General features: G+C 53.8%; 1 protein-coding gene across 3 annotated transcripts in view; it reads right to left on the bottom strand.

Annotated features, from left to right (window-relative positions):
* Positions 1-25,954, bottom strand: part of ttn.2 (titin, tandem duplicate 2) — a 163,836-nt gene that overhangs the window by 50,575 nt on the left and 87,307 nt on the right. For all 3 annotated transcript variants that reach the window (XM_037239939.1, XM_037239941.1, XM_037239940.1), the window contains 57 exons: positions 25,720-25,916; positions 25,318-25,623; positions 25,072-25,225; positions 24,882-25,006; positions 24,689-24,807; positions 24,371-24,551; positions 23,977-24,279; positions 23,437-23,895; positions 23,016-23,318; positions 22,775-22,931; positions 22,557-22,699; positions 22,363-22,481; positions 22,018-22,195; positions 21,620-21,904; positions 21,252-21,545; positions 20,866-21,165; positions 20,248-20,556; positions 19,668-19,885; positions 19,234-19,548; positions 19,050-19,164; positions 18,228-18,530; positions 17,969-18,150; positions 17,760-17,889; positions 17,516-17,667; positions 17,263-17,410; positions 16,892-17,112; positions 16,637-16,733; positions 15,982-16,278; positions 15,401-15,700; positions 14,978-15,292; positions 14,648-14,865; positions 14,398-14,548; positions 13,537-13,818; positions 12,882-13,184; positions 12,437-12,742; positions 12,003-12,284; positions 11,664-11,851; positions 11,479-11,590; positions 11,071-11,209; positions 10,720-10,883; positions 10,233-10,384; positions 9,872-10,028; positions 9,510-9,791; positions 8,887-9,186; positions 8,448-8,741; positions 6,160-8,161; positions 5,339-6,026; positions 4,937-5,201; positions 4,525-4,851; positions 4,143-4,427; positions 3,562-3,861; positions 2,933-3,235; positions 2,340-2,615; positions 1,914-2,213; positions 1,360-1,662; positions 603-902; positions 69-356 (listed from right to left, as the gene is read on the bottom strand). In XM_037239939.1, coding sequence (XP_037095834.1) covers positions 69-356; positions 603-902; positions 1,360-1,662; positions 1,914-2,213; positions 2,340-2,615; positions 2,933-3,235; positions 3,562-3,861; positions 4,143-4,427; positions 4,525-4,851; positions 4,937-5,201; positions 5,339-6,026; positions 6,160-8,161; positions 8,448-8,741; positions 8,887-9,186; positions 9,510-9,791; positions 9,872-10,028; positions 10,233-10,384; positions 10,720-10,883; positions 11,071-11,209; positions 11,479-11,590; positions 11,664-11,851; positions 12,003-12,284; positions 12,437-12,742; positions 12,882-13,184; positions 13,537-13,818; positions 14,398-14,548; positions 14,648-14,865; positions 14,978-15,292; positions 15,401-15,700; positions 15,982-16,278; positions 16,637-16,733; positions 16,892-17,112; positions 17,263-17,410; positions 17,516-17,667; positions 17,760-17,889; positions 17,969-18,150; positions 18,228-18,530; positions 19,050-19,164; positions 19,234-19,548; positions 19,668-19,885; positions 20,248-20,556; positions 20,866-21,165; positions 21,252-21,545; positions 21,620-21,904; positions 22,018-22,195; positions 22,363-22,481; positions 22,557-22,699; positions 22,775-22,931; positions 23,016-23,318; positions 23,437-23,895; positions 23,977-24,279; positions 24,371-24,551; positions 24,689-24,807; positions 24,882-25,006; positions 25,072-25,225; positions 25,318-25,623; positions 25,720-25,916 — 15,692 coding nt within the window. The remainder of the gene's footprint in view (positions 1-68; positions 357-602; positions 903-1,359; positions 1,663-1,913; positions 2,214-2,339; positions 2,616-2,932; positions 3,236-3,561; positions 3,862-4,142; positions 4,428-4,524; positions 4,852-4,936; positions 5,202-5,338; positions 6,027-6,159; positions 8,162-8,447; positions 8,742-8,886; positions 9,187-9,509; positions 9,792-9,871; positions 10,029-10,232; positions 10,385-10,719; positions 10,884-11,070; positions 11,210-11,478; positions 11,591-11,663; positions 11,852-12,002; positions 12,285-12,436; positions 12,743-12,881; positions 13,185-13,536; positions 13,819-14,397; positions 14,549-14,647; positions 14,866-14,977; positions 15,293-15,400; positions 15,701-15,981; positions 16,279-16,636; positions 16,734-16,891; positions 17,113-17,262; positions 17,411-17,515; positions 17,668-17,759; positions 17,890-17,968; positions 18,151-18,227; positions 18,531-19,049; positions 19,165-19,233; positions 19,549-19,667; positions 19,886-20,247; positions 20,557-20,865; positions 21,166-21,251; positions 21,546-21,619; positions 21,905-22,017; positions 22,196-22,362; positions 22,482-22,556; positions 22,700-22,774; positions 22,932-23,015; positions 23,319-23,436; positions 23,896-23,976; positions 24,280-24,370; positions 24,552-24,688; positions 24,808-24,881; positions 25,007-25,071; positions 25,226-25,317; positions 25,624-25,719; positions 25,917-25,954) is intronic.

Raw genomic sequence — 25,954 nt, 5'->3', positions numbered from 1 at the left:
TAGTTGTCAAACAGCGACTTGCTGAGATGCCAATACTCGTAGCCTTACAATTGCCGCAGGCAACTTACCGAGAACTTTGACTTTAATGGTGGCATACTTGGTGCCGCTGGCATTCTCGGCAAGAATAGTGTAGTCTCCGGATTCCTTCCTGGTGACGGAGTAGAGCTCCAACAGGTGGACGTGTTTCTTCTGGGTCATCTTCATTCCCTCTGCTGGATGGAGAGGAACGTTGTCTCTCTTCCAGCTCACCTTGGGCAGAGGCTTCCCAAACACTTCCGCATCCAGGCAGACATTTGCCCCGGCTTTCACCACAATCAAGTTGTTCATGTTGACCCCCAGCTCCACACGTGGAGGAACTGTACGGAATAAGAAGAAGACCATAGTGGTTATTTGTGTCCTTCTGCCAGGACCCTGATGAACTTTATAACTCAGCTGGAGTTTCTGCCCTCTCTGCGTCCTATTCATTCAACATTCATGTTTTGTGTTGACATTGTTGTTTGAACTCGACTTTTGTTGGGGTTGCATTTACATAGAGCACTTTAGTTGTGGCCGCGGTTGTCCTTAAACTAAATCCACTCGAGTGGAGTGGAGTGGAGTCTTACCGTTCTCGGCAATGACGGCGATGGGATCCGAGAGCTCCGAGGGCTGGCTGACGTTGATGGCCGTCTTGGCGATGATTCGAAAGACGTAGCGTTGGCCCTCTTCCAGACCGCTTACCACGTAGTCCTCGGTCTGGACACTCATGCAGTTGCTGTTGCAACGGCTCCACTTCTCCTCGGGCAACTTGCAGTACTCCACAAAGTAGCCAATAAGCTTGCTGCCACCGTCGTGCTTGGGTCGGGTCCACACCAACGACACGGAACTCCTGGTCACGTCCATGGGCTCGGGTTTACCTGGAGGGTCTGGTGAAAAGGAATTTGGATTCAGCTCTCCGAGAGGGTCTGGCTTCACAATACAGCGGTACCTTGACTTTATGTACTTATGCGTCAGATGAGTGCCTCTCAGAGCCGTGCCTTGCGAGCGATTGGATTGAATGGCCTCGAGTGTATCGGCGACTGGGCCGGACAGGACCTTATCCTAATTTTTTGCCGACCAGACCATTGCATCACAAAAACCGCAGCTCAATTTTGCTTCTACCAACAAATTGTACGCATCCATGCACATGACCCAAGGTCTTGGGGTCCAGTCTTTTTGACTATCTAAGTTCGCGTGACCATTTTTTTCATTCCCCACCTACTCGTCCGTGTATAATACACACGACTTGATTTGGATAAGATGCTGACTCCACATTTCGGTAAATTGCTCGGTATGTTGGAATAAGTCAAGGCAGCGTCGTATGCGCTTGGAAGCTTTTCATACCAACAGCTGTCCTGGCCGTGACGAATTCGGTCTGCTTGCAGGGTTTTCCCTGTCCGGCCAGGTTGATGGCAGACACCTTGAAGGTGTACTCCAGGCCCTCGATGAGACCGGTGCAGGTGTACTGGGTGGATTTGACCACGGACTCGTTGGCCCTGACCCACAGCAAACTGTTCCTCTCCTTCTTCTCGATGCAGTACCCTGTAATTGGGCTTCCGCCGTCGCTGCTGGGACGCTCCCAGGACAGGATAACAAAGTCCTTGTTGATCTTGTTTACCCGAGGGTTCCTCGGCTCACTGGGAGGATCTGGGGGCAAATGAAAGCCAGGCGGTCTGACACATGCATTCAAAAAACGTAAACTCCAGTTTCGGCTCAAAGCTTAGCAATGTCTTCGTGCATCATTTCAAAACTCGGATAGAGAATGAGTTTGCTTTTGCAAAGAACTCTTTTTGATGTTGTCTGCTCTGTCGTCAACAACAGAAGAGCGCTTGCTCTCACTGAACTTGAAGGAGTTTGAGAACGTTTGGGACTCACGGATGGCGGCGGCGTCAACTCACCGAACGGATATCTGGCAATCATTTTCTCGGAGTAGGTGGGCTCAGAGATGCCGAACCTGTTCTCGGCCCGGACGCGGAAGATGTACTCGGTGCCGGTGATCAGTTTGGTCATCCGGAAGCTGGTTTTGGTGCAGGACGAGGAGACAGTGAGCCAGTCGCCCTGGCTCACGTCGCACTTCTCCACGATGTAGTTGGTGATGTTGCTGCCGCCATCCTCCTGAGGAGGGTTCCACAGAAGCGTGCAGGCATCGATATCCTGCTCTGTGATCTCCAGCGGAGCTTCGGGAGGTCCAGGGATGTCTGCGCAGCGGCACAAAGATCCAACTCATTGTTATGAATAGACCCGTTGCCGTAGCCTATTTATCGAAAGGAGTGACAAGTTCATCGACAAGAGTTACTGCAGCTCCAGCTACGCTTTGAACTGACCCATGACTACGACTTTGAGGATCTGGTTGATCTTGGCCGTGCTGTTCTCCGCCGACAGGCTGTAGTAGCCGCTGTCTGAGCGGGTGACGTTCTTGATGATCAGCGTGCAGCTGCTGAGCGTCTTGACCACCGAGAGGCGATCGGACGTCAGGACGTCCTCGCTGCCCTGCTTCCACTTGCAGAAGGGAGCCGGCTTACCAGCCACCAGAGCCTCGATCACCATCTTGCGTCCCGCTCGGACAGTCACCGTGTCTGGCATGATGATCTTGGGAGCCACTGAGGGAGCGACAATCGGCATGGCTTAGCACACTGTCACAACTTTTGCGTTTGGAGTCCTTCCTAGAACAGGCATGTCCAAACAATGACCTGCTAAAATTACGCATTGACGCGGAATGTGCGGTTTGCCCGCCTACTCACTGGGTGGCAAGGCAAAATGACAAAGAGAGGGATAAGACAAGGAAGAAGGGTGCAGGGATAATTTGTGTCAATGTAGTGTCAAAGCGCCTCACGAATTTCTCTGTTTGCGATCCTGGGGAAAATAAAACCTCGGATATGCCTGCCCTCGACCTCGACCTCGCCGCCGGTGTACTCACTGAGCTGCTCCTTGGCCTCAAAGATTCCCTCGGCCTCTCGAGCAAGACTGACGCCGACAGAGTTCCTGGCCGCCACCCTGAACTTGTACTTCTTGCCTTCCTTCAGGCCCACGACCACAATGGTTAAGTCTTTGACCACAGAGTACGGTGTCCACCTGTCCTGCGGCGCCCCCTCCTCCTGATAGTCCACTACATAGCCATTGATCTTGGCTCCTCCGTCTCGGAGAGGCTTCAGCCAGCCCAGCGTGGCGCTGTTCCTCGTCATCTCCAAAACCTCCATCTTCTTGGGCGGATCTGGCTCACCTGAGAAGCATAGCAGGTCTTAGCCACAACCAGCAGCAGATGGAAAGTACTTACACGCTGTGTTAGGTGACATCTTTACTTATGTATGAGACACTTTTTTTTTCTACAATCAAAAGGGTTGAGACACAAAGAAGAGAATTGATCACATACAAACTTCAAAGTACGTGCAGGACCTTATCTTTATCCGTTTCATATCGTTTGCGAGGTGTTGCGACGGCGGCGGAGATAACTGTATACGTCGTGCCCGCGTGTCGTTGGAAATCGGTATCAATAGCTTGCGTACGGAACACGAGTACAAAGGATCATTGGATGATCGCAATACTCACTGATGGGGTCCTTGGCCAGGTAAGACTTGGGCGAGTCCTGAGGCACTCCGATTCCATACTTGTTGACCGCCATCACCCGGAAGTAGTACTCGATGCCAGGGGCCATGTTGGTCACCTTGAAGCTCGTCTTCTTCAGGTCCTCTGTGCACTTGGTCCAGGTCTTTCTGTCCACCTCCCGTTTTTCCACAATGTAGTTGAGGATGGCGCTTCCGCCGTCGTTCTCCGGCGGCAACCAGGAAAGCTGCGCTGTGGTTTTGGTAACGTCGGTCGCCTCCAGACCACCGACGGGACCAGGAGTGTCTAACAGAAGACGGATTCCACATTTGCAAATCAGCTCACGCTCTTCCAAATACGCTTTTCAAGCTAAACCCCCAACGCCTGCTTCACCAGCCCTCCGCTTCACCCACTACATGCACACGGGTGTCAACTAAAAAGCTAACTTTGCTGTGGGACTGGAGCAAAATTCCATTTGGCCTACTGCGTCAGGTGTTGAATGGCATTTAGAAATGGACATTTGTGACCCACGTTTGACTGTACGTAATTTTGCACAGTCTACTAGAAAGGTTGTGACTCTTTCTCACCGAGGACTTTGACACGAACGAAGACGGCCTTCTCTCCGGCCGAGTTGGACAGAGTCAGTGAGTATCTTCCCGAATCTTCTCTGGTGCTTTCAGGGATGACGAGGAAGGACATGGTGTCCACTTGGTCCACGTGACCTCTCCGAACAACGTTGTCCACCCCCACGCGCTTCCAGGTGACCTTCGGGAAGGGGCGTCCTCTGACAATCGCAAAAAGTCGAATGGGACAGCCAGCCCGCACCGAAAGACCTTTCCTCAAACTTGCGTCCAAGTCAATCTCGGGAGCCTCTGTTGCCGGTGAAAAACAGACTCAAGGTTATGCTTCATGTTCTGGACAGGGTACACAAGCTCGCAAAAATGATGTCAACCAAGTTCAGGTTCTTACCCAGGATCTCCTTGGGGAAGACAGGTTCCTTTAAGTAGGCGTGACGTCCCCAGCCCACCTGGTTTTGGGCGGACACCTTAAACTCGTACTCCTGTTTCTCATCCAGCTGTCCAATGGTAAACTCTTTAAGGACCAGTGGGCCATGGGTGTCGATCCTCTTCCAGCCTTCGGCGGGCTTTTCGGGGTCCGCCTCACTCTTCAGTCTCATGTCCAAACTGTAGCCGATGATTGGCGCACCCCCGTCGTACACGGGTTTAGACCAGGAAAGGGTGATGGAGGTCTTGGTGCTGTCGGACACCTTCAGGCCTGCGGGTGGCCCAGGAGGTTCTGGGGACGAACAAAGCAAAATGAATAAGTGCCACTGCTCTGGAGGACACACCAACAGGATTCAGTCCGGTCAAAGTAAAGTCACCGATGGGATCTTTGGCCGTGACAGGTCTGCAGGGTTTGCTGGGATCTCCCAGACCGACCTCATTCTCAGCCTTGACTCTGAACTGATACTCGTGGTTGGGGATCAGGTTGGTCACTCTCATGCGTCTCTCGGGGATCGGACTCTTGGTGCACGGCACCCAGCGTACCGCTCTTTTTTCCTTCCTCTCCAGGATGTAGCCCGTGATGGATTTTCCTCCATCATTCTCGGGAGGAGTCCAGACCACCGTCATCTCCTCTTTGCTTATCTGCATGACACCAATAGGATCATCATTTTGGCTGTCCAGAGTATTTACTATTTTTGGGACATCTTACTTGAAAAATCAACATCCGTACTTTCTAAATATGAATCCACTACTGCCCACCGTGAGTGTTCAGAACCGACCTTAGTGACCTCAGGGGCGTCGGGCGGTCCGGGTCTGTTGAACTGAGTCCGGACCGTGACGGGCTTGCTCTCCACGGCAGGCCCAGTTCCCATCTTGTTTTCGGCCCGCACTCGGAAGATATACTCGTTGCCCTCCACCAGACGCGTCACGTTGCAGTACGCGGTGACAACCGAGGCAGAATACGTGGACCACACCATCCTCCTGGTCTCGCACTTTTCCAAGATGTAGCTGTCCACCTCGCAGCCTCCGTCATCCTCAGGCGCATCCCAAATGACTCTGCACTTGTCTGCTCCGATGCCAGTGACTCGTAGGTTCCTGACGGCTCCGGGGACGTCCAGGACGTTCACGCTGGCGTACGCCGTGAAGGTTCCGGCCGAGTTGGTGGCGGTGACAATGTACTTCCCGGAGTCAGTGCGTCGGGACTTGGTCAAAAGGAACTTGGAGTAGTCAGAGCCGGTCTCATAGCTGATTCTGGGGTTGTCTCCGATTGCCTTGTCCTTGATCCACTTGACTTCAGGGTGGGGCTTTCCTCTCAAGGAAGCTTCCATCCTGACCGACTCTCCAGCCTTCACCGTCAATGTTCCGGAAAGCTTCAGGTCGAGGACCGGTTTCTGGATCTCTTCTCGCACCAGAATATCGGCCAATTTCACCCAGCCGCTCTCTCCTCCTTCATTGACGCTTTGCACCCTGGAAAAAAAAAAGTTGTGCTTTAGCCATTCATGGCAGCTTAGCACCCAGAAGAAAATGCATCTACTTTTCACACTTGTTTGAAACATTTGTTTGAAAACCCTAAGCCGCCAGGGCAAGTCGTTTGACTCACCTGAACGTGTACGTCTGATTTTCGACACACTTGTCCGCCAAAAAGAAAGTGTTGGTTAGGACGCCCGTGTTGAGTTTTTCCCATTCCTGCGCATCTTTGACTTTGCACTCCAGGTTGTAAGAGAGGTTGGGGCTGCCGCCATCATAGTCAGGCCTCCTCCACCTCAGGTAGACGTAGCTCTTGCCAATGTCTGTCACCCTGAAGTTCTCGGGCTCGCCTGGTTTTTCAATGGGGTCGATGGCTAGCACGGGGACCTTGGTCTCCACACAGGGCCCGGGTCCCATCTTGTTTTCGGCACAGACACGGAACAGGTACTGGTGGCCCTCCATGAGCTTGGTCTTGATCTTGCGGTTGGTGCAATGGGAAGAGATCATAGACCACATGCTGATGCTGGGCTCTCGGCACTCCACAATGTAGTTGGTGATTTCAGAGCCACCGTTGTCTTTTGGAGCATCCCAGTTGATCATGCAGGAGTCCTTGGTGACGTAGGTGGTATGGAGATTCTGGCAATGGCCGGGACGGTCCAGAACATTGACAGTGATGCAGCAGGAGGCCTCTCCGCCCACATTTGAGGCCTTCAGGGTATATTTACCATGGTCAGCTCTGGTGGCCTCTTTGATCTTCAGTTGGACCACAGGTAGGTTCTGGATCAGAGTTACACGTTTGCTGTTCTCCAGAATAGTCTCTCCCTTGGACCACAGCACTTCAGGCTCCGGACGGGCCTTGATATAGCCGACAATGTTGACGTTGTGTCCGACGCGCACGGTGACGCGCTCGCGACACGTGGCGTCCATTTCAATCTCCGGTGGGATCAGAATGTCTTGAGCCGTGACCGACTCTGGAACTTCGCTGGATTCACCGTCACCGATCATATTTGAGGCAAACACTCTGAATCTGTAGGTGGCACCCTGCTCGAGCCCCTTGACTGTATATACGCACAACTTGATGAAGTCGTCCACGTTGACTTTCTTCCAGTCGCCGTCGGCCTTCTTCATTTCCACAGTGTAGCCCAGAATGGGACTGCCGCCGTCTTTGGTGGGTTTGGTCCACACCAAGTCGGCCGTTGATTTGCTGTAATCTTTGACTTTGGGGTTTATCGGGGCACTCGGGACTGTGATTTGCCTGCAGGGCTTGCAGAGGTCAGAGATGGGCGAGGGTCCACTATAGCCAGCACTATTCTCTGCAAATACTCTAAATTCGTACTCGTTGCCTACAAACAAGCCCTGGACTCGGTAGCGGAGGTCCTTGCAGGGCGTCCTGTTCACGCGGATCCATTTCCCTCCTTTATGTCTGCGTTCAATGAGGTAACCGGTGATCGGACTGCCACCGTCAGACAAGGGCATGGTCCATCCGACCGTGACGGCATCCTCGGAGATGTCATGTGGCAACGGCTTACCGGGCGGACTCGGCGGCATGAAAGTATGCTCGGCGATGGTAGGCTTGCTCTCCAAGGGCGCCCCGATGCCCATTTTGTTCTCGGCGCGGATGCGGACCACGTACTCGACGCCCTTTTGCAGGCGCACAATCCTGAGCTTGGTGGCCAGGCTGCCAGAGCTAACTCCTCCCCAGGTCTCCTTGTTGGAATCTTTCTTCTCCACGATGTAGTTGGTGACGGGGCTGCCGCCGTCATCCTTGGGAGGACGCCACTCGATGGTCATGGCGTCGGGGGACACCTCCAGGATGTTGACGGGTCCGATGGGCGCCGCCGGGACGTCCAGAACGGTGACGTTCAGAGCCGCCGTCTTGGTGCCGGCGAGGTTGGACACGGTGAGCAGGTAGGTGCCCGTGTGGTTTCTGGTGCACTCGTTAATGCTGAGAACGGTGGAGAAGTTGTCGGTGTCGATCTTGATCTTGCCCCCGCTGGTGATCTCCTCTCCTTCGATGGACCATTTGGCAGTCGGGACTGGCGTTCCTCTCATGATGGCGGGCAGCCTGATGGTGGTGCCTGCCTTCACGATGATGCCGTCAGTCAGCTTGACATCCACCTCGAGGATCGGAGGCACTGTTGACAGACGACACGCGGGCAGAGTGAAAACTAGCTCCCTCTTTGAAACTACTTTGCATATTTTGGGCTGATCACTTCTATGCCATGTGTACCCCCCTTGCTTCCTGTTTCCAAAAGTGTTTGAGCTGTGTTGTAATGAAACATGGGTCTGTGGTCTGACATCTTTGACACGTCACACACTCCAGCTCTTTTAAGCTATTACTCCTATGCTGCGTCTACTGTCAGCCTGCGCTGCGGGTCTCCCACCCTCCCTCCCTACCTACCCCCGGGGTCATAATCTCACCCAGCTTCTCCTGGCAGAGGATGGGAAGGGTGGTGTCGGGTCTGCTGAGGCCAATGGCGTTCTCGGCTCTCACTCGGAAGCGATAGGTCTTGCCTTCTTCCAGACCAGTCACGTGACTCTCCGGGATGCTGACCGTCTGCCACTCGTGCCACTCTTTCGCTCCTTCTTCTTGATACTCCACCAAGAAGCCCGTAATCTCACTCCCGCCGTTTCGGTCGGGCCAATTCCAGGCAAGCCACACCTCCGTCTTGTCCACGTCCACGTGGTGAAGGTCTTTAGGAGGACCGGGAGGGACTGCGGAAAAAACATGTTCAACCTTCAGACCGGCGGTGCTCCAACTCGGTGTGTGCGGTTGTTGTTTATGTGCTTATTTGCGTGTTGGAGGAGCAACCGCCGTTGATGAACGGGTCTCGGCAGTATGCAGAGCGCGGCTACTCACAGAGCGGATTCATGGCTTTGATGGCCTTGGGCGTCTCCACATACTCGCTGCGACCATACTGGTTCTCGGCCGCAACTCGGAAGGTGTAGGCCAGTCCCTCCGTCAGGTGCTTCAGCATCATGCTGCGTTTCTTGGAGGTGGAGCACACGGGAACCCACTGCGTGGAGCCCGTGTCTTTCTTCTCCACCACAAAGTTGCTGATGCGAGCGCCTCCGTTGTCCTCCGGGTCTTTCCAAGACAGGAAAGCTGAGTCGCTCCTGACATCTGAGACGCGAAGGTGCTGGACAGGACCAGGTTTGTCTGAACACAAAATGAGGACAACTCATAAGAACACTCACACAACTTGCTTTCGCCGAGTTTGGTCTTTTGCTTGAAAATGCCGGTGAACCTACTTTGACCTTTTCTAAACTTTTGTCCAACGCTTGAACATTTCAGAACCTAATTGCACAACTTGTTGTTGGAAGAGTTGGAGCCGTGAAGTCGAAGTAAGTATCCATAGCAGAGTAGAACGTTCCAAAGTTGGACGCAAGTTTAGAGGTCATATCAAGTTTGCCTGTCAAGGTTTCGAGCCTAATTTGAGTAGAAATTGGCTCAGAGTGGATTTGTTTGTGGTGAACTCCTACCAAAGACCAAGACGGTGCATGTGACGGTCTTGGAGCCGGCAGGGTTTTCGACCGTGAGCGTGTAGTCTCCACAGTCGCCGCGGTTGCAGAACCTCATCTCCAGCTTGGTGCCCTCTTGTTTGGTCTCAATGTCAGCCCTGGTGGGCACGTCGGCGTCGTTCTTCTTCCATACCACGGAGGGGAAGGGGATGCCCTTGATGGCCGCCATGAGAGTGATGTGAGTGCCGACCAGGGCCTTGACCACTCGGGTCATGCCGGCATCCAGAATCAACTCTGGTGCTTCTAAGGTTATGAGCAGCAAACACAAACCTGAGTCGCTGGACCACAGTAGGACATTTCTAGGCCACGTTCGAGTCACTCACCGAGTCGGTCCATCACTCTGACCGGTTCTTTGATATGAGCGGGGTCGGACTCCCCGGCAGCGTTGACAGCCTTCACTCTGAAGCGGTAGAGCGCGCCATCCTCCAGGCCCACCACCTTGAACCTGGTCCCCTGGCAAGAATCCGGAGTGTGGTTCACCTGGAGGAGGATGGAGGCAAGATATTTTAAAAGCGGTGGGTGGAAATGACAGCCTAACAAAGCCACTCTACAAACCATTTAGAAGTAACCAAACCAAACTAAAATGGAGCTGTCATGAAAAATCCCCAAGTACTCTGAGCAGTCCAACATTTTGTCCTGCTCTTCCCGACAGTGTGCGTGCGTACAAAGCGACAAGCAGCTGACCTTCTGCCACTCCTCCTCGCCGGCCTTCTGGAACTCCAGCAGGTAGCCGAAGATCTTGCCTCGGCCGGTGTCGGCGGGCGGCTCCCAGGTCAGAGTCACAGACTCCTTGGTGTGGTCCACGGCCTTGAGATTCTGCGGTGGGCTCGGCTTGACTGCGGAAAAGAGCGGTTGCCGAGTGACGTGTAAGCCAACGTTGACGCCGATATTCTGGCCAGGAGCAGACGGCACCGAGCTCAAATTCAGCGAGGGCTCCGCAACCTGCGTGGCTCTTAAGGTGTTCTGTCACTTTTAGAAAATGGGAATTTCATTGCATTACTTTGGTCATTTTTTTTTTTATGAGACACCTTGAAATGTGAAGACTATGGCGCTCTCGTGACACAACCAAACGTATTTTGTTGTTGTTGTTGCCCAAAAGCCGAAGCAGATGAACGCAATCTCATTACTTTGCACATTTGAGGTTGCCGACCGAGCCTTTTCCGTGTCTCACCGATGGGATCTTTGGCGAAGACGGGCTTGGACGGCGGACTGGGGTCACCCACGCCCACCACGTTCTCCGCGCGGACTCGGAATTCGTACTCGCAACCCTTGAGAAGGTCCAGGACCATGTACTCCACCATGGGATGGATCTTTTCTGTGTTGCAGCGGACCCATCTGCCGAACAAAAACAATCCAGCTGGTGAGTGGAAACATGAACATTGAAAGCTTTTGGTGAAACAAGGTACTCTGGAGAGCAGCAAATAAGGGCGCCGGAAAATCAAAGCAGTATTTTGGACGATAGGTAAGAGCAGCCTAAAAGTCGCCTCCATTCAACTTGAGTGGCCATGGAGTGGCTTGGTACCTGTTGGCCATGGTCTCCTTCCTCTCCACAATGTATCCGGTGATTGGCTTGCCTCCATCTGCCGGAGGCTCCCAGTGAACCAGGGCGCGGTCCTGGTACACTGCCTTGACGGTGGGCTGCTTGGGTGCGTCGGGCACCCCTGCGGCGCAAATACACAACACACTTGCATCAATGATTTGACGATTTTGTAGTAGACACACTTCTTCACTTTGACAAAAGCACCATTTTCCTTGAATGTGACTTTTTTTTTTACTTGGTTTCATCGTTGAGTGTTTCTCGTATTGTAACACCACCCATTTATTGGATGTTGTAGCATTTCAATGGCCGTGACTTTGTTTATTTTCATCGTCTCCTGTCACCTCACTTAGGGCATGACTTTCCCCCGGCCCAAAGGCGGACATCACTTACGGAACACATCTCTGGCCTTGACCTCGGTGGACAGCAGTGGGTCGCTGATGCCATAGATGTTCTGGGCCATGATTCGGACGATGTACTCGCGACCCTCAATCAGTTTTGGCACCTGAATCGGCAAAAGGGTACAATTACACGAGGCGCTGAGCGCAAGCTCGGCCAGGTTTGGTCAAGGTGCTGACCCTGCAGGTGGTCCTCGTGCAGGACACGCTGACGGGCATCCACAAGTCTCGGTTGGTGTCTCGCTTCTCGATGACGTAGTTGGAGATGGCGCAGCCACCGTCGTCCAGGGGAGGTTTCCAGGAAATGAGCATGTGGTCTCTGTAGACCTCCTCAAAGATCACTGGGCCCTCGGGAGGCTGAGGTCGGTCTGGCGGGAGGGAGGAAGCGTTCAGAGGTTAAAATTGTATTATTTTCGGAAGAAATTCCCAAATCTTTGGGCTGGCAACATAGGAGATGGAGGATGAGCGTAGCGCAGTGTGAGCAGGACTCTTTCAGCGCTTGCCCGGTGTGCCACTCACCGACGACGGTGACGGCGCAGATTCCGCTGCGCCTGCCGGCCGCGTTGTCCACGTTAACGCAGTAGCATCCGCTGTGGTCTCTCCTGGCCTTGCCAATGTCCAGACTGAGTTGCGTGTCGCCGCAGCGGACGGCTAAGTCCGCATCAGGCTTCAGCTCCTCCTCGTTCTTGGTCCAGGTGACGCTGGGCCTCGGCTTGCCGCCGTAGCGTCCAGACAGCATGCAGCTGTCTCCCGCCTTCACCGTCATCTTGTCTCGGAAGTCCAGGTCCAGACTGGGAGGTTCTGGTGGACGGAACAGCAGAAAAAGTCGACTCGAGGCCGCTGGCCATTTGTGTGCCCCGCGCTTCCCTGAAATGTTCTCCTTGAAAAAAGCAGCCTTGCGCATTGCATGGCAGCGACCCCAGTCAGGTGGACGTCGGGGCCGTAGTACTCACCCAGCTCATCCTTGCACTGAACAGGTTTGGTGGCAAAGGAAAATTTGCCTTGTCCCACTACGTTGACGGCAGCCACTCTGAATTCGTGGCTGGAGCCCTCCTTGAGTCCGCTCAGGGTGAACTTTCTGTCCATCAGCTTCTCGTCACCTCCCACGCGGACAAAGTTGTCTCGGCCGATCATGCGACACTCAAGGACATAGCTGGTCACTTGGGCGCCCCCGTCATACTTGGGCGGCTTCCAGGCTACCGAGATGGAGTCCTTGGTGACGGCCGTGACGATCAGGTCCTCCGGACGCTCGGGTACGGCTATGGGAAGGAGACAAGAGTTGTCCTTTGCAGTTTGCCAAAACTTCACGACAGCCACAGCATCATTGACCATGATGTCACGCGCACTTCTGGATGGCACAAGATGGCGTTTTCATCCACGCAAACAAACAAATCTTACATATGGGGTCTTTGATGAGCACGACTTTGTCCGTCTCCACAAAGGGGCCCATGCCGATGATGTTCTCGGCGGCGATCCTGAAGAAATAGCCTTTCCCGTTCAGGAGTCCCTGCACCACGGCGTTGTTCCTGGTCACCGTATAAGTGACCGAAGTCCAGCCCATGCGGTCCGACTCCCGCTTCTCGATGATGTAGTTGGTGATGGCCGAGCCGCCGTCGTCTTCGGGGGTATACCAGCTCAGTTTGCACGAGTCGTTGGTCAGGTTCTCACCGGCGAAGGGGAGGCCGACTGGTCCGGGAACATCTGGAGGCCAGAGATGCAAACTCATGAAAACTAGGTGTGGACACTCCAAAACTCACAGATAAAAGACACGGATGGTTGGCAAGCCATGAATACTGGGGCTGCAGATGGTCGGCTGCGGACGATCGTTAAAAATGTCACACGTAAGAAATCAGAACAGTCGGCGAGTCATGAACACGAGTTGCGGATGCTCTGAAACTCACGAGAAGAAGTTGGGAGTTCCAACAAGTAGCGATAGGAATATAAGTAAGGAATATCAGTGACTCCTAAAAATGAGTTGTGGACAGCCAAACTGGAGAAAATCTTGACAAGGACTCTCAGGAGACCAGGTCACGGCAGTAGACTTCGAACTCACCCAGGACCTCCACGATGACTGCCTTCTTCCTCTCGCCACCTTCGTTCTTTGCGCAGAGCGTGTAGATGCCCTGGTGCTGGCGTTTGCAGTTCTTGATGACCAGCGAATTGGAGATGCCCGTGGTCTCCACCGCGGCCTCTTTGGGCACCTCGCCGTCATCTCGGCACCAGCTGATGTGCGGCGCCGGTTTGCCGGACACGTAGGCGATGATGCGGATGGTCCCGCCGGCGTGGACAACGATCCTCTCCTTGACGGAGGCGTCCAGGTCCATCTCGGGCGCAACTGAAGGAAGAGCGGACGCTTGGTGAGAAACACCACACTGAGGTTTCCAGCTAGCTAGCTAGCAGCTCTCATGGAATCACAGCAAATAGACTGATGCTGGTAGCTTGACTTAAGTGTTTCATTTGGTCATAACTTAACTTACTTTTGTGCGTTTCCCTGAATTGACGGGTGATCAAAAACAAAAACGTGCGAGTACACGCCACGCCACGCCACGCCACGCCACGCCACGCCACGCCACTAACATGCGCATTTGTGTAATTAGTGTTGAATGCGTGCCTTTAATGGGCGTGGCCTAGTGAGCGGCCTCAGGATTTGTCCTCGTGTGAGGGCCTGGGTGTGAGTTGCGGCCTACAGCAGCTCGCTGCGGGGGTTTTGGCTATGACTGGCAGCTGCGTTCAATGAGTGTCAGAAAGTGCAATTACTCCAGTTCTAGTGGTGACGTCTCTAAAGGTCGCTCCTGATTTGAAATTGAGCAAAAACAAGGCAAAAAAAAAAAAAAAAAATCAACCCAGCAATGGCTGGTAATTTGTCCAACTTTTGAACCGGAGCCCAAGTAAGTCAAAGTAGCGCTGTTCTTACTTGTCCTGTCTCTGGCTTCGATCAGCTCCGAAACGTTTCCCGGTTCACCGACCCCGGCGGCGTTGACGGCTCGGACTCTGAAGCGGTACAAACCACCTTCTTTGAGACCGGCCACCACAAACTTGGTTCCTCTGATCTCTGAGTCCTTGGCCTGAAGAGAGGGCAACGTGGGAATGAAGGACACGTTAATCAGTTGGGGAAAGTCAACTTTCCTGGGACTACAGCGTGTGGTGTGAGTGACACGGTTTACCTTCTCCCAGCTCTCCGGTTCCTTGTCATCGTCGGCGCTGCTCAGTAGAAGCAACTTCCTCTGAGCCTTCTTCTCCTCCTCTTCCTTGCTCACCTCCTTGAATTCCACAATGTAGCCGGTAACCTTGGAGCCTCCGTCCACCAGGGGGGGAAGCCATTCCAGCTCCACCGTTGACCTGGTCCAGTCCATCACCTTCGGAGTGGGAGGGCCAGGGGGCTCTGTGCATTGCACAAACAGTTGGCTTAAGTCATTTTGAATGAAAACGAGTTGCGGGCATTCGGGAACTCATGAAAACTAGTCACAGACTTATGGCTGTCCCAGATGACTCACTGATGGGGTCCCTACAGAGAACGGGGTCTGAGGGTAGGCTGGGTAGTCCGCAACCGGCGGCGTTGGCGGCGCTGACTCGGAACTGGTACATGGCACCATCCAGCAGGCCGGTGACGTCCCAGTTGTTTCCCAGGGGCAGCGCCCGGATGGGCTGCCGGTTGACACGAGCCCAGCGCTTGCTGGTGGTCTCCTTTTTCTCGATGAAGTAGCCGGTGACCGGCGAGCCACCGTCGTATTTGGGCTCCTCCCAGTTCACCGTCATGGACTCCAGACACACGTTGGTCACGGTGGGCTTCTCACATTGGCCGGGAACAGCTATGCCGGAACAGAATTGCGGCGGGCGTAAGCATACTGGGCTTTCCATGAAACATTTGAAGCCTGGGCTTTGGAACCCAGGGAGAGTGCTTTGCGTGTGGCACTCACTGAAGAGGTTCCTGGCTTTTTCAGGCTCGCTGAGTAGCGGAGGCCCGACTCCAAACTTGTTCTGCGCCATGATTCTGAACTCGTACTCGTGGTTCTCCGTGAGCCGGGTCACCAGGTAGGCGCAGTCCTTGGGGTCGTTGGACACGTGCACCCAAGACTTGCGGTTGTCCTCGCGCTTCTCCACCACGTAGTTGGTGATTTTGGAGCCGCCGTCGTCCAGGGGCGGCTTCCAGGCCAGGCCGATCCTCTCCGCAAACACCTCGGTGAACTTCACCGGTCCAACGGGTGGGCCGGGAGGTCCTGTGGAGGTCACGCCAAGTCTTGTTGAGAGAGCTGGGATTTGATGGTGCTGCTAAATGTTATTAGTGAACCTTGTGGGATTTGTTGGTGACATCGTATTTGGAGCAGCCTATTGTGAAAGTGATGTCAAGACTAGAGTGGTCAATATTTTCAAGTTGGAATAAGTTGACTTTTTTTTCCCCCACTTTACTGAATGGTAAAGCCCAAAAGTGTTGCTTTCCACTACACTGAATTTTGAGCCTTCCTACCAGGAAGCCAAATGTAGGTAAATTCACACTCACCATAGACCAAGAGTTTGACGTCCTTGGTGACAGTGCCCAGGGCGTTGCTGGCAGTCAGGCTGTAGAGGGCGCTGTCGTCGCGGGTGGCCCTCTGCAGCAGCAGCGTGCACTTGTCGTGCGTCACCAGCTTGGCCACGCGCTGGTCGTAGCGCACGGCAGCCTTCTGCTCGGGCGCCGCCAGGCTGGCCTTTTGCCACGAGAGGCTGGGGAAAGGACAGCCGCTGACCTTGGCCGGCAGGCTGACGTCGCAGCCCTCCTCACCCTCCAGCACCTCCCGCAGCTCGATGGCGGGCGGGCCTGAAACGGGGTCAAACACGCGCGTCAAATACGTCACGACCAGCTCAGGCAGCATAGCGGGCAGACTCTGAGATGCATGCCGCCATTGCTCCTGCATGTAACCACCACAGCCATTACCTCATGGTGCTGTGCTCTAGGTGTAAAAAACGTTCATTCGGGTGGAACACGTGGGCCTACTGCGCGACTGTATTTTAATGTTGGCCATCGGTTGGTACTCAGAGCGTAACGTTTGACAACAGTCAGCGCTCACGCAATAGTGCGAATGCTGACAGTTCCTTCTCGGACTGGCCAGCCAACAGCGGGATAACGTTGCTGTTGGTTTGTCTCCAAACATTAAGTTGAGGCTTGTCCAACTCACAGGTCTGATCCTTGATGAAGAGCGGTCCAGCGGTGGCTGAGGGTCGACTGGGTCCGGCAGCGTTCACGGCTTTCACTCGGAACTCGTACTCTCCGCCCTGAAGAAAAAAAAACAACTCGATCAGCGGACCTATTGCTGTAGAGAAGGAAGGAAGGAAGGAAGGAAGGAAGGAAGGAAGGAAGGAAGGAAGGAAGGAAGGAAGGAAGGAAGGAAGGAAGGAAGGAAGGAAGGAAGGAAGGAGCTTCGGGGACTAACCTCGTTCAGGTCCTCCACCACAAAGCTGAGCTCCTCCACGTCTCGCTTGTTGCACTGCTTCCAGGTTTCCTTCTCCTTGCCGCTGGTGTCCCAGCTCAAGCGCTCCACCACATAATGTTTGACAGGAGAGCCTCCGTCGTTCTTGGGAGGCTCCCAGCTCAGGGTCACCGTGTTCTTGGTCACCAAGTTGACTTTCAGCTTGGTAGGTGGGTCTGGCGGGTCTGCGGGTGTGGACACACAGCGAGCTTCAACGCCCATTTCAGAGGCACCGAGTGTATGTTAAAAAACACTCTGCTAATAAGGAGGATTCTGACGGTACGTGTAAACTCTCGGGGTAACATTTGCATGGAAAAAAGTCAGTGTGCACTCACAGATGGGGTCGCTGGCTCGGGCAGGATCAGTGGTGACGGTGAACGGACCAAAACCCAGCCGGTTCTCGGCTCGCACTCTGAACAGGTAGTCCTGTCCTTCCAAGAGGCCCGGGACCACAAAGGCTTGACTGGCGCAGGCCGCGTTCACCTGAGCAACAATCACATTCACCGTCGTCACTCCTTCATCTTGGCAAACTTCGTCTGTCTGTCTGTCTCTCCGTCCGTCCGTACGTCCGTCCTTCATTGGCTCTACCTTCGTCCAGGCCTTGTCAGTGACGCATTTCTTCTCAATGTAGTAGCTTTTGATTCTCTCTCCACCGTCATTGTCAGGCAGCTTCCAGATCAGCCTCATGGTTGAACGGGTGATGTCGGTCACCTTCAGATCTTTCGGAGGTCCCGGAACATCTGAAACAATGAAGGAAATCGTTAGCCATACAAACACACGCACAACTAAAAACAAAGCAAGCGCCTCGCATCCAGTCGAGTTCACGACGCACCGAGGACGTTGACTCTGACGTTGACGTGTTTCTGTCCAGACTTGTTCTTGGCCGTGATGGTGTAGCGTCCAGAGTGGGTCCTCAAACTAACGGGGATGCTCACGACGGACGTGGTGTCTGTGGACTCGACCTGAGGAGACGCAAGAGCGCGTTGAGCTCGGGAGTGGAGCATTTTCTCACGTCTGCTTGGAATGGCCAAAAGAAGTCACCTCCGAGTCCACGGGAAGAGTGTGCAACTTGTTCTTCTTGTGAGACTTGGCTTTGCCGTCAAAGTCCCACGTTACCTTGGGCACAGGACGACCTTTGATGGTGGCTGGGATCTTGATGGGATCTCCGGCACGGATGTAGAGCAGATCATCCACCAAGATGTCAATGGTGATGGAGGGCGGGACTGAAATAGCGGCGGATGAGGAACATCAGTGACAAGCACCTCATTTCCACGTGCTCTTGCCAGGTGCCAACACTTACGCTGAACGTCTTCAATCAAGACCTCGCCGGTGCGGGGGCTAGGGTCCGATTCGCCGATGTCGTTGACTGCGATGATTCTGAAGCGGTAGCGCTTGAGCTCACGCAGGTTGGGCACGGTGAACTCGGTGGTGGGGTGCGGCTCTTCGTTCACCCTCACCCAATCCGATTTGCCCTCGTCCTGGATCTGGACGATGTAGCCCTTGATGGGGCTTCCGCCATCCTTCTCCGGCGGCTTCCAGGTCAGAGTGACATTGTGCTTGGTCTTGTCGGCCACCACGGGAGCATTGGGCATGCTGGGAGGAGCTGAGGGAGGGCAGAACGGATCCATTGGGCTCAAAATAAATCACGGAGCAAACAGTACAGATATGCAAGACGGAAATGGTGAGTGTTCCGCTGAAACGCAACTGGACTTTGCTCATGAAGACCTTCGATACAAAAGTCACATCCCTTTGAGGGAAAATTCTGGTCAGGACAGACACCCGGTTCGAACGGCAATCTGTGCGAAATTTGTCGCAACAGAGGAGGAGGTTTGACACCATCACAAGCATGCAACGTATTTTCACCGCCACGGTGAGACCAGACCAAAAAAGGGGAACTCCCCACCAAAAATTGCCAACTGACTTTTGAAGTCAAGGTCAAACACCTTTCAACAACTAAGAAGGCTTTGTCATGCTGTTCGGTTGCAGTAAGAACATGGAGTCCAAAACCGAAGCCTTTCGAATGAAAGATGAAACTTCTCCAGCGACAAAGCAGAGTCCATTCAACTGAGGGACAGGATGAGTACGAATTTACGCAATGTGCTGTATTGTTCAGCTGACTCACTCAGAGGGTCGACAGCAAAGGCCGGGTCGGATGGTGCGCTGAAAGGTCCCGTTCCGGCCGAATTGAAGGCGGCGACTCGGAATTCGTACTCACTTCCTTCAAACAAGCGAGTCACCTGGCAGACACAGAAAGTTATCGGACACTCTTCCAGTCAAGATGTATTCAGCAAAATCCAAAGCCCCACCTGGTACTCCCAGCCTTTCATGCCCCTCTTGGTGACCGGCATCTTGTTGACTCTGGCCCAGTAGGCGGAGCCTCTTTCTTTCTTCTCCAGCCAGTAGCCAATGATCATAGAGCCGCCGTTGTCCCTCGGTGGCTCCCAGGTCAGGGTCATGGAGTTCTTGGTATACTCGGTGATGGCCGGTTTCTCCGGGGGGCCGGGGAGCCCGAAGGGGTCTGTGATTTGAACTTCCTCTGTTGCGCAAGGGTCAGACTTGCCGTAACGGTTCTCGGCTCTGACGCGGAACAGGTAGGATTTGTTGGTATCCAAGTTCCACACCTGCAGTAGAGGGAGGAGAAGACCACTTCCTCATGACCGTGACCAGAGTACAGGCATGTGTCCCAGCATGTGACTACAGACCAGGAGCCAGGAGTAAGCTGAGAGCCAACGGGACCTACCCGAAACTTCTTGTCAACGATGCTGTTGGTGAGCTCCACCCATTGAGGTTCCGCTTCCTGTCCCTCTTCCTCCCCTTCGTCTGTGATCACTTCTTTCTTCTCAACAATGTAGTTGGTCAGCTCACTGCCACCATCATCCAGAGGCGCGTCCCACTGCAGCTGGCAGGATTCCGCCTTGATATTGGACACTGCCACGTTTCTGGGAGGAAGCGGGCGGTCTGGGCAAAGAGAGGAGGTTGGTTTATTTTTTTTTATTTATTTTTTTTTTTTTTCTCGTTCGATCTTTATGTGGAGCGTATATCTGGGAAAAAAATCAACATCTCAAACCAATTAGAACATTAGCATATGTCTACGGTCGAGTCTGCTCTCTAGGGGGCTTCGACTGCAGTCCGATTGTTCCCCATATGACAATGTGTCCATTAGGGCTCTTCTTTGACAGATCAATTTTCCCAGGCTTAAAAATGTCTCCAATACTTCTGATTCAATCATCTCGCCCCCAAGAGCAGTCGACGTGGCTTTTCCTCACTCGACTGAGGTATTTTCTGACACGAGGGGACGTTGTGTCTTGAGGGTAGCTCACCTAGCACCATGACAGAAGTGGTGTGCTTGGCTGAGCCCATGTTGTTGGAGGCCGATATGGTGTAGCTGCCGCGATCCTTCCGGTCGGCCGCGAGAATGGACAGAGTGGACTTGCAGTTCATCCTGCCCGTCACCGTCGTCTCCATCAGCAGACTTTCCGTGGGCTTCTTCAGCACCACGTCATCTTTGGACCACTCCACTTTGGGGATGGGGAGGCCCAGGATGTCGGCGGGGATCTCCACGGGCTCGCCCTTTTTCACCGTGATGCTGTCAGCCTTGAATATCTTCAGCATGTGGATCTCTGGGGCCACTGGTGGAGATGAGACAACAACGTAGGTCTGGTTTGAAAGGGTAAGGCTTTGCATGATGGACGTTAGGGCCCAACAAGGAAAAACAAATGAGTACAGGAAACAGATTCACTTGTGCATTATCATCTGATTCTTGACTTTTCTTCATGTTCATGCCTTATCGAGGTATTTTTATTGATTTTTTTTAGAACAAAAACGGATAGAAAACCCTTTAGGTTTGCTGGCCTTGATTAATGTTTCAACACTTGGACATCTTCAAAAAGGTTGCCCAGCCCTGGCCTGCAGCTTCGCGTTCCACAGAATTGGCGTACCTTCATCGTCTTGGATGACCACGGTCAGCGCAAGGGACGGGTCGCTTTGCCCAATCAGATTTGCGCACTTGATCCTGAACTCGTACATCCAGGCCTCGTCCAGGCCCTCCACCGTCATGCTCAAGTCAGGGCAGAGCTCTGTGTTGCAAGGCTCAAAGGCCTGCTTGTCTTGACGCTTCTTCTCCACCAAGTAGCCGATGACAGGGCTGCCGCCGTCATTGCGAGGCGGCTTCCATGCTAGCGTGATGGAGTTCTTGGTGCGCTCCGTGTAGTGGAACTTCTCGGGGGGCGACGGCGGTCCTGCGGAACCCGTGACAAGAGAAAGCGTTTCACATCGGAATTGTCGGCATGGCACACCGTCGGTACGGAGGCCTCTCGGGACTTGCCTTGTGGGTCCACAGCTTTGATGGGTCCGATCTCGACGGGCGGGCCCATGCCGTACTTGTTCTTGGCAAAGACACGGAAAAAGTACTCTTGTCGCTCCATGATGCCCACGCACTCGCATTTGGAAGAGACGGTTTCAACGGGCTGCCTCCACGTGTGCATTTTGGCATCTCTGCGCTCCACCAGGAAGCCGGTCAGGTCACTGCCGCCGTCGTCCACCGGGTCATCCCAGTTCAGGAAGATCATCGTTCTAGTCACAACCACTGGCTTCAGGTCAGTGACTGGTCCGGGAACATCTGCAAAGAAAAGGGGATTGGCGTCGGTCCACGTTTTGGAACCATCACCGCTTTCCATGCGTCCATCCACCTACCCATGACCTCCACCCGGGTGAAGGCTGACCTGGTGCCACTGGGGTTACATGCAGAGATCAAGTATTTGCCGCAGTCCTTTCTCTGCACGCTTTTAATGAGCACAATGCTGTTGCTGCCCTCGGTGAGGATTTCTACGTGGTCTTTGTCGGGTTTCTTATCGTCCACGGTCCAAGTGATGGTTGGGTAGGGTTTACCGGTGACAAGCGCCGGAACACGAAGTGTTTCGCCAGCTCGGATGACCACGCCGTTCTTGACTAAAATGTCCAGCTCCACTGCAGGCATTTCTGCAAAAGGGAGACAGCCGCCAAGAGTAAGAATGAGCTGCTGCTGGATCGCTCTGCTGCATTTGACATTGATCGTTTGGACATTTTCACGTCATCGCCTTCCGGCCGCTGACCTGCAGGATTCCTGACAAACACTGACTCGGTGAAACCCGGGGTTCCCTCTCCCGCAGCATTGCAGGCAATGACTCTGACCAGGTACTTGGCTCCCTCACGGACTCCATATACCGTAAATGCTCGAGTCTTCCATGGACGTTCTGTAGACCTAGACCAGTCTTTGGTCCCGGCCATAGTCTAGGGAACACCGCAGAAAAATAGGGAGGGATTTATGTTCACGCAACGTCAAATGAAGTCATGTCAAATGTATTTATTTATATAGGCCGTAATCACAAAACACAATAAAAACATCTAAAAGGGCTTCGCGTGGCCAGAATTGATGATTGGGGGCGCCCATTAAGCACCTTGTCCACGTGGTATCCCAGGATCTCGCCTCCTCCATTGTCGGCAGGTGCGTCCCACTCAACGTCAATGGAGTGGTCGGTGGTTGCCACCACTCGGGGGATAGGTGGTCCGGGAGGTACTGTAAAACAAAGATTCAAAATGGAGACCGGTACTCCGAATGGAACGCATTTTACCATCTGGAAAATGCACGTACATATTGGGGCTTGTGCCGTTTTAGGATCTGAAGGAACGCTGAACTTTCCGGGGCCCGCCTGATTTTCGGCCGCCACTCTGAAGATGTACGTTAAGCCCTCGACGAGTCCCTCCACATTCAGCTCGGTAGAAGGGACCATGTTTCTGGAGAACGCACGAATGAAATGAAGTCAGAACAGGAAAGTAAGGCGAGCATGGTTCTTTTTGAAAAGCCTCCACCTGTTGACCCGAGCCCAGTGGGAACTGTTGATCTCACGACGCTCCACCCAGTACCCCAGGATAGGGCTGCCGTTGTCGTTTGGCTCCTTCCAGGTGACCAGCATGCTGTGGGCTGTGACGTCATCGATCTCCGGCTTCTCGGGGGCCTCAGGAGGTTCTGGGAATGAAGAGCGGCCAGATGACACGATTCATCAAGTTACTCACGCAAACCGGCGCAAGTCTTGAAAAAGCTTCTACACACCGAAGGGGTTCTTGGCAACGAGAGGTTTGGAGATGCAGGGGGGACCAGCACCATACTTGTTCTCAGCGACAACTCTGAAGATGTACTCCTTCTTTTCAATGAGTTTGGGCACCAGATAACGACACCCTCTAAGTGTGGAGGTGACACAGCTGTATCCAAGCTCTATCTTGGAGTTATCCTTCTTCTCCAGCGTGTAGTTGAGGATCTCGCTGCCTCCGTCATCTTTAGGGGGATCCCACTTGCAGATCACAGAGTTCTTCCTCACCTCCTCAAAGCAGAAGTTGATTGGAGGTCCAGGAGTGTCTGAAAACCGTGACAAAACTTTACACACTGAAGCTCTACCGTCCTCCAGTAAACCATCAGAGGAGCAAGAACTATTGGGGCTGGAGACAGACAACAAGAGAAGAACCCGAGCTCTCACCAAGGACGTTGACATCGCAGGTGGCTGACGCGACGCCGTGGTCGTTCTCCACCTTCACCATGTAGACGCCGTGGTCGACACGCAGTGAGTCCTTGATAACTGCTGTGGACTCGCCCCTCCTGCTGTTGTTGATGCTCAGCCGCTCGCCAATAGTCGGGTAGTCTGTCTCCTCTGCTTCCTGCTCTGCCACCTCCTCCTTCTTCTCCTCTGCATCCTTGACTTCTCCCACTTCCTGCTCTTTCTTTTCTCCTTCCTGCTCCTCCTTCTTCTCCACCTTTTTCTTCAGCGGTCTCTCCGGCCTCCTGCGGGGCGCCTCGGGCCGGATCACCTGGTTGTTCCAGTACCAGGTAATCTCAGGGTACGGTGAGCCGGAGATATTGGCCTCCAGGCGGATCTCACTGCCTCGTTTCACGTTTAGGCCAGATTGAAGGCTGCCACTAAGGAAAACCTTCGGAGCATCTGGTGGCAAACGCAGACAGGCAAATCAGAGCTATAAGGCCACGAGACCGTCCGAGTCCGAAGCATGAAAAATGTTCTCACCGACTGCATCCAAGGCCTTGACAAACAGGGTGCTGCGGGACGGATCGCTGACACCAGCGGAATTTTCTGCTCGTACTCTGAAGGCGTAGCTCTTGGCCTCCTTTAGCCCTCTGACGGTGTAGGACAGCACCGGAACCAGGAAATCGTTGCACCTCTCCCACTTGTCCTCACCCTTCAGCTGCCGCTCCAGGATGTAACCCATGATCTTGGCACCTCCGTCATACATGGGAGGCTTCCAGGTCAGTGTGATGGTGCCCGAAGTGGGATTGTGGGTCTCCACATCCACCGGTGGGTCAGGAGGATCTGATGCAAGGTGAGACGCAGGTTGGTTCCAACAAGACACAGCAGCAGCAGCAGCAGCAGGCCATGTTTGGGCCAAACAGTTGTTTCTTACGTTTCTGGTCCTGAGCAATGACAGGGTTGCGAAGCTCCACGAACTCCCCTCCTCCAATCTTGTTTACCGCCTGGACTCTGAAGTAGTACTCGCCGTTGGGAATGAGGTCTTTGGCGTTCCAGCTCAATTTGTTCTCTCCAGACATTATATTGACATACGTCCTCCTGCCGGCCTCACGCCGCTGCAGCAGAATCAAACACCGTTAGACGAACGGTCAACCCTTTCTGGAAGCTTTTGGAGCTAGAAATCCACGTGTGACGCTCAGGCAGCCCAAAAGATGAAAACCAAAAGGGCTGGACCAGGCGCTGGCTTACTGACCTGCAGAACGTAATGAATAATCGGGGTGCCTCCATCATATTCGGGAGGATCCCAGGAGACCTTGCAGGAGCTCTTGGTGATCTCAGAGGCCACGATTTCCTTGCACGGGCCTGGAAGACCTAGAGGTGCAGTTTGAAGTCTGGTAAGACACCGGTGACTAACAGCTCGTGCTGCCGGTGGGCCGCTTAGTTACCGATGACTTTGACGTTGATGGCAGCACTGGCGGCTCCGAGTTTATTCTCCAGAGTCACTTTGTACTGGCCTGCATCAGAGTGAAGACTACTGTCCACCTCCAGGTGACAGCAAGTATACTCTTTCCTGGTGTGAACAAAGCCTTCTCGTCAGCCCCTAGCCACTCGAACGCGCCAGAAAGGAGTACCCACCTGAAGCCCAGACGGTCGCTGGCCTTCAGCTCCTTGCCGTCTTTGTGCCAGGTGACCTTGGGCGAGGGAACTGCCCTGAAGGGAACCGGGATGTGCAGCTTCTCTGTCTCTACCACAATCAAATCCAGCGTCTGGAATTCCAGCGTGGGGTTGCCTGTAAACACAGACAAGCGCAAGCATGAAAAACGAAAGACAACAAAGCGACAGCAGTCGCTCGGAGCCAAGCACCCCGGCTATCATTCTTACAGTCGGAATCTTTGGCAACGACGTTCTCAGAGATATCAGAGGGCTCGCTGACTCCGACAGAGTTGATAGCTCTCACTCTCAAGACGTACTCCTTCTCAGGGACAACACCTTCCGCCACGGTGAACTTGAGTTCCTTGACGGGACGAGAGTTGGCCCTCATCCATTTCTCCGTCCCGGCTTCGCACATCTCGATGTGGTAGCCGGTGACGGGGGAGCCGCCGTCTCTCTGCGGAGGCTTCCAGCCGATGGACAGGAAGTCCCGGCCTGCGGCCGTCACGTGGAGCTCGACGGGAGGTGACGGGACGCCTGCAAAAGGCAAGCCGTTTTTTTACTTCACATCTACAGGAAGCCGACACCTCTCGCTCGGGTTCTCGGTTGGCGGTTTGACTTCCGTCAACTTGCCTGTCGGGTCTTCGATGGTCAGGATCTCGGTAGGTTCGCTCGGATGTCCGACTCCCGCCTCGTTCTCGGCGCGGACTTGGAACTGAACTTCTGTTCCTTCGATCACGTCTGTCACTCTATATTTGCAGTCCGGCCCGGAAGTCTTTCCGCACTTGACCCAGCGAGTTCCGAGCTTCTCCTTCTTTTCGATAGAATACCTGCAAGGTTCGTGGCATAACAGTAAGGCCTCAGTGGA

This window comes from Syngnathus acus, chromosome 21 (assembly GCF_901709675.1).
Source record: "Syngnathus acus chromosome 21, fSynAcu1.2, whole genome shotgun sequence".
NCBI lineage: Eukaryota > Metazoa > Chordata > Actinopteri > Syngnathiformes > Syngnathidae > Syngnathus > Syngnathus acus.
This window is presented reverse-complemented; position numbering and strand designations above follow the sequence as displayed.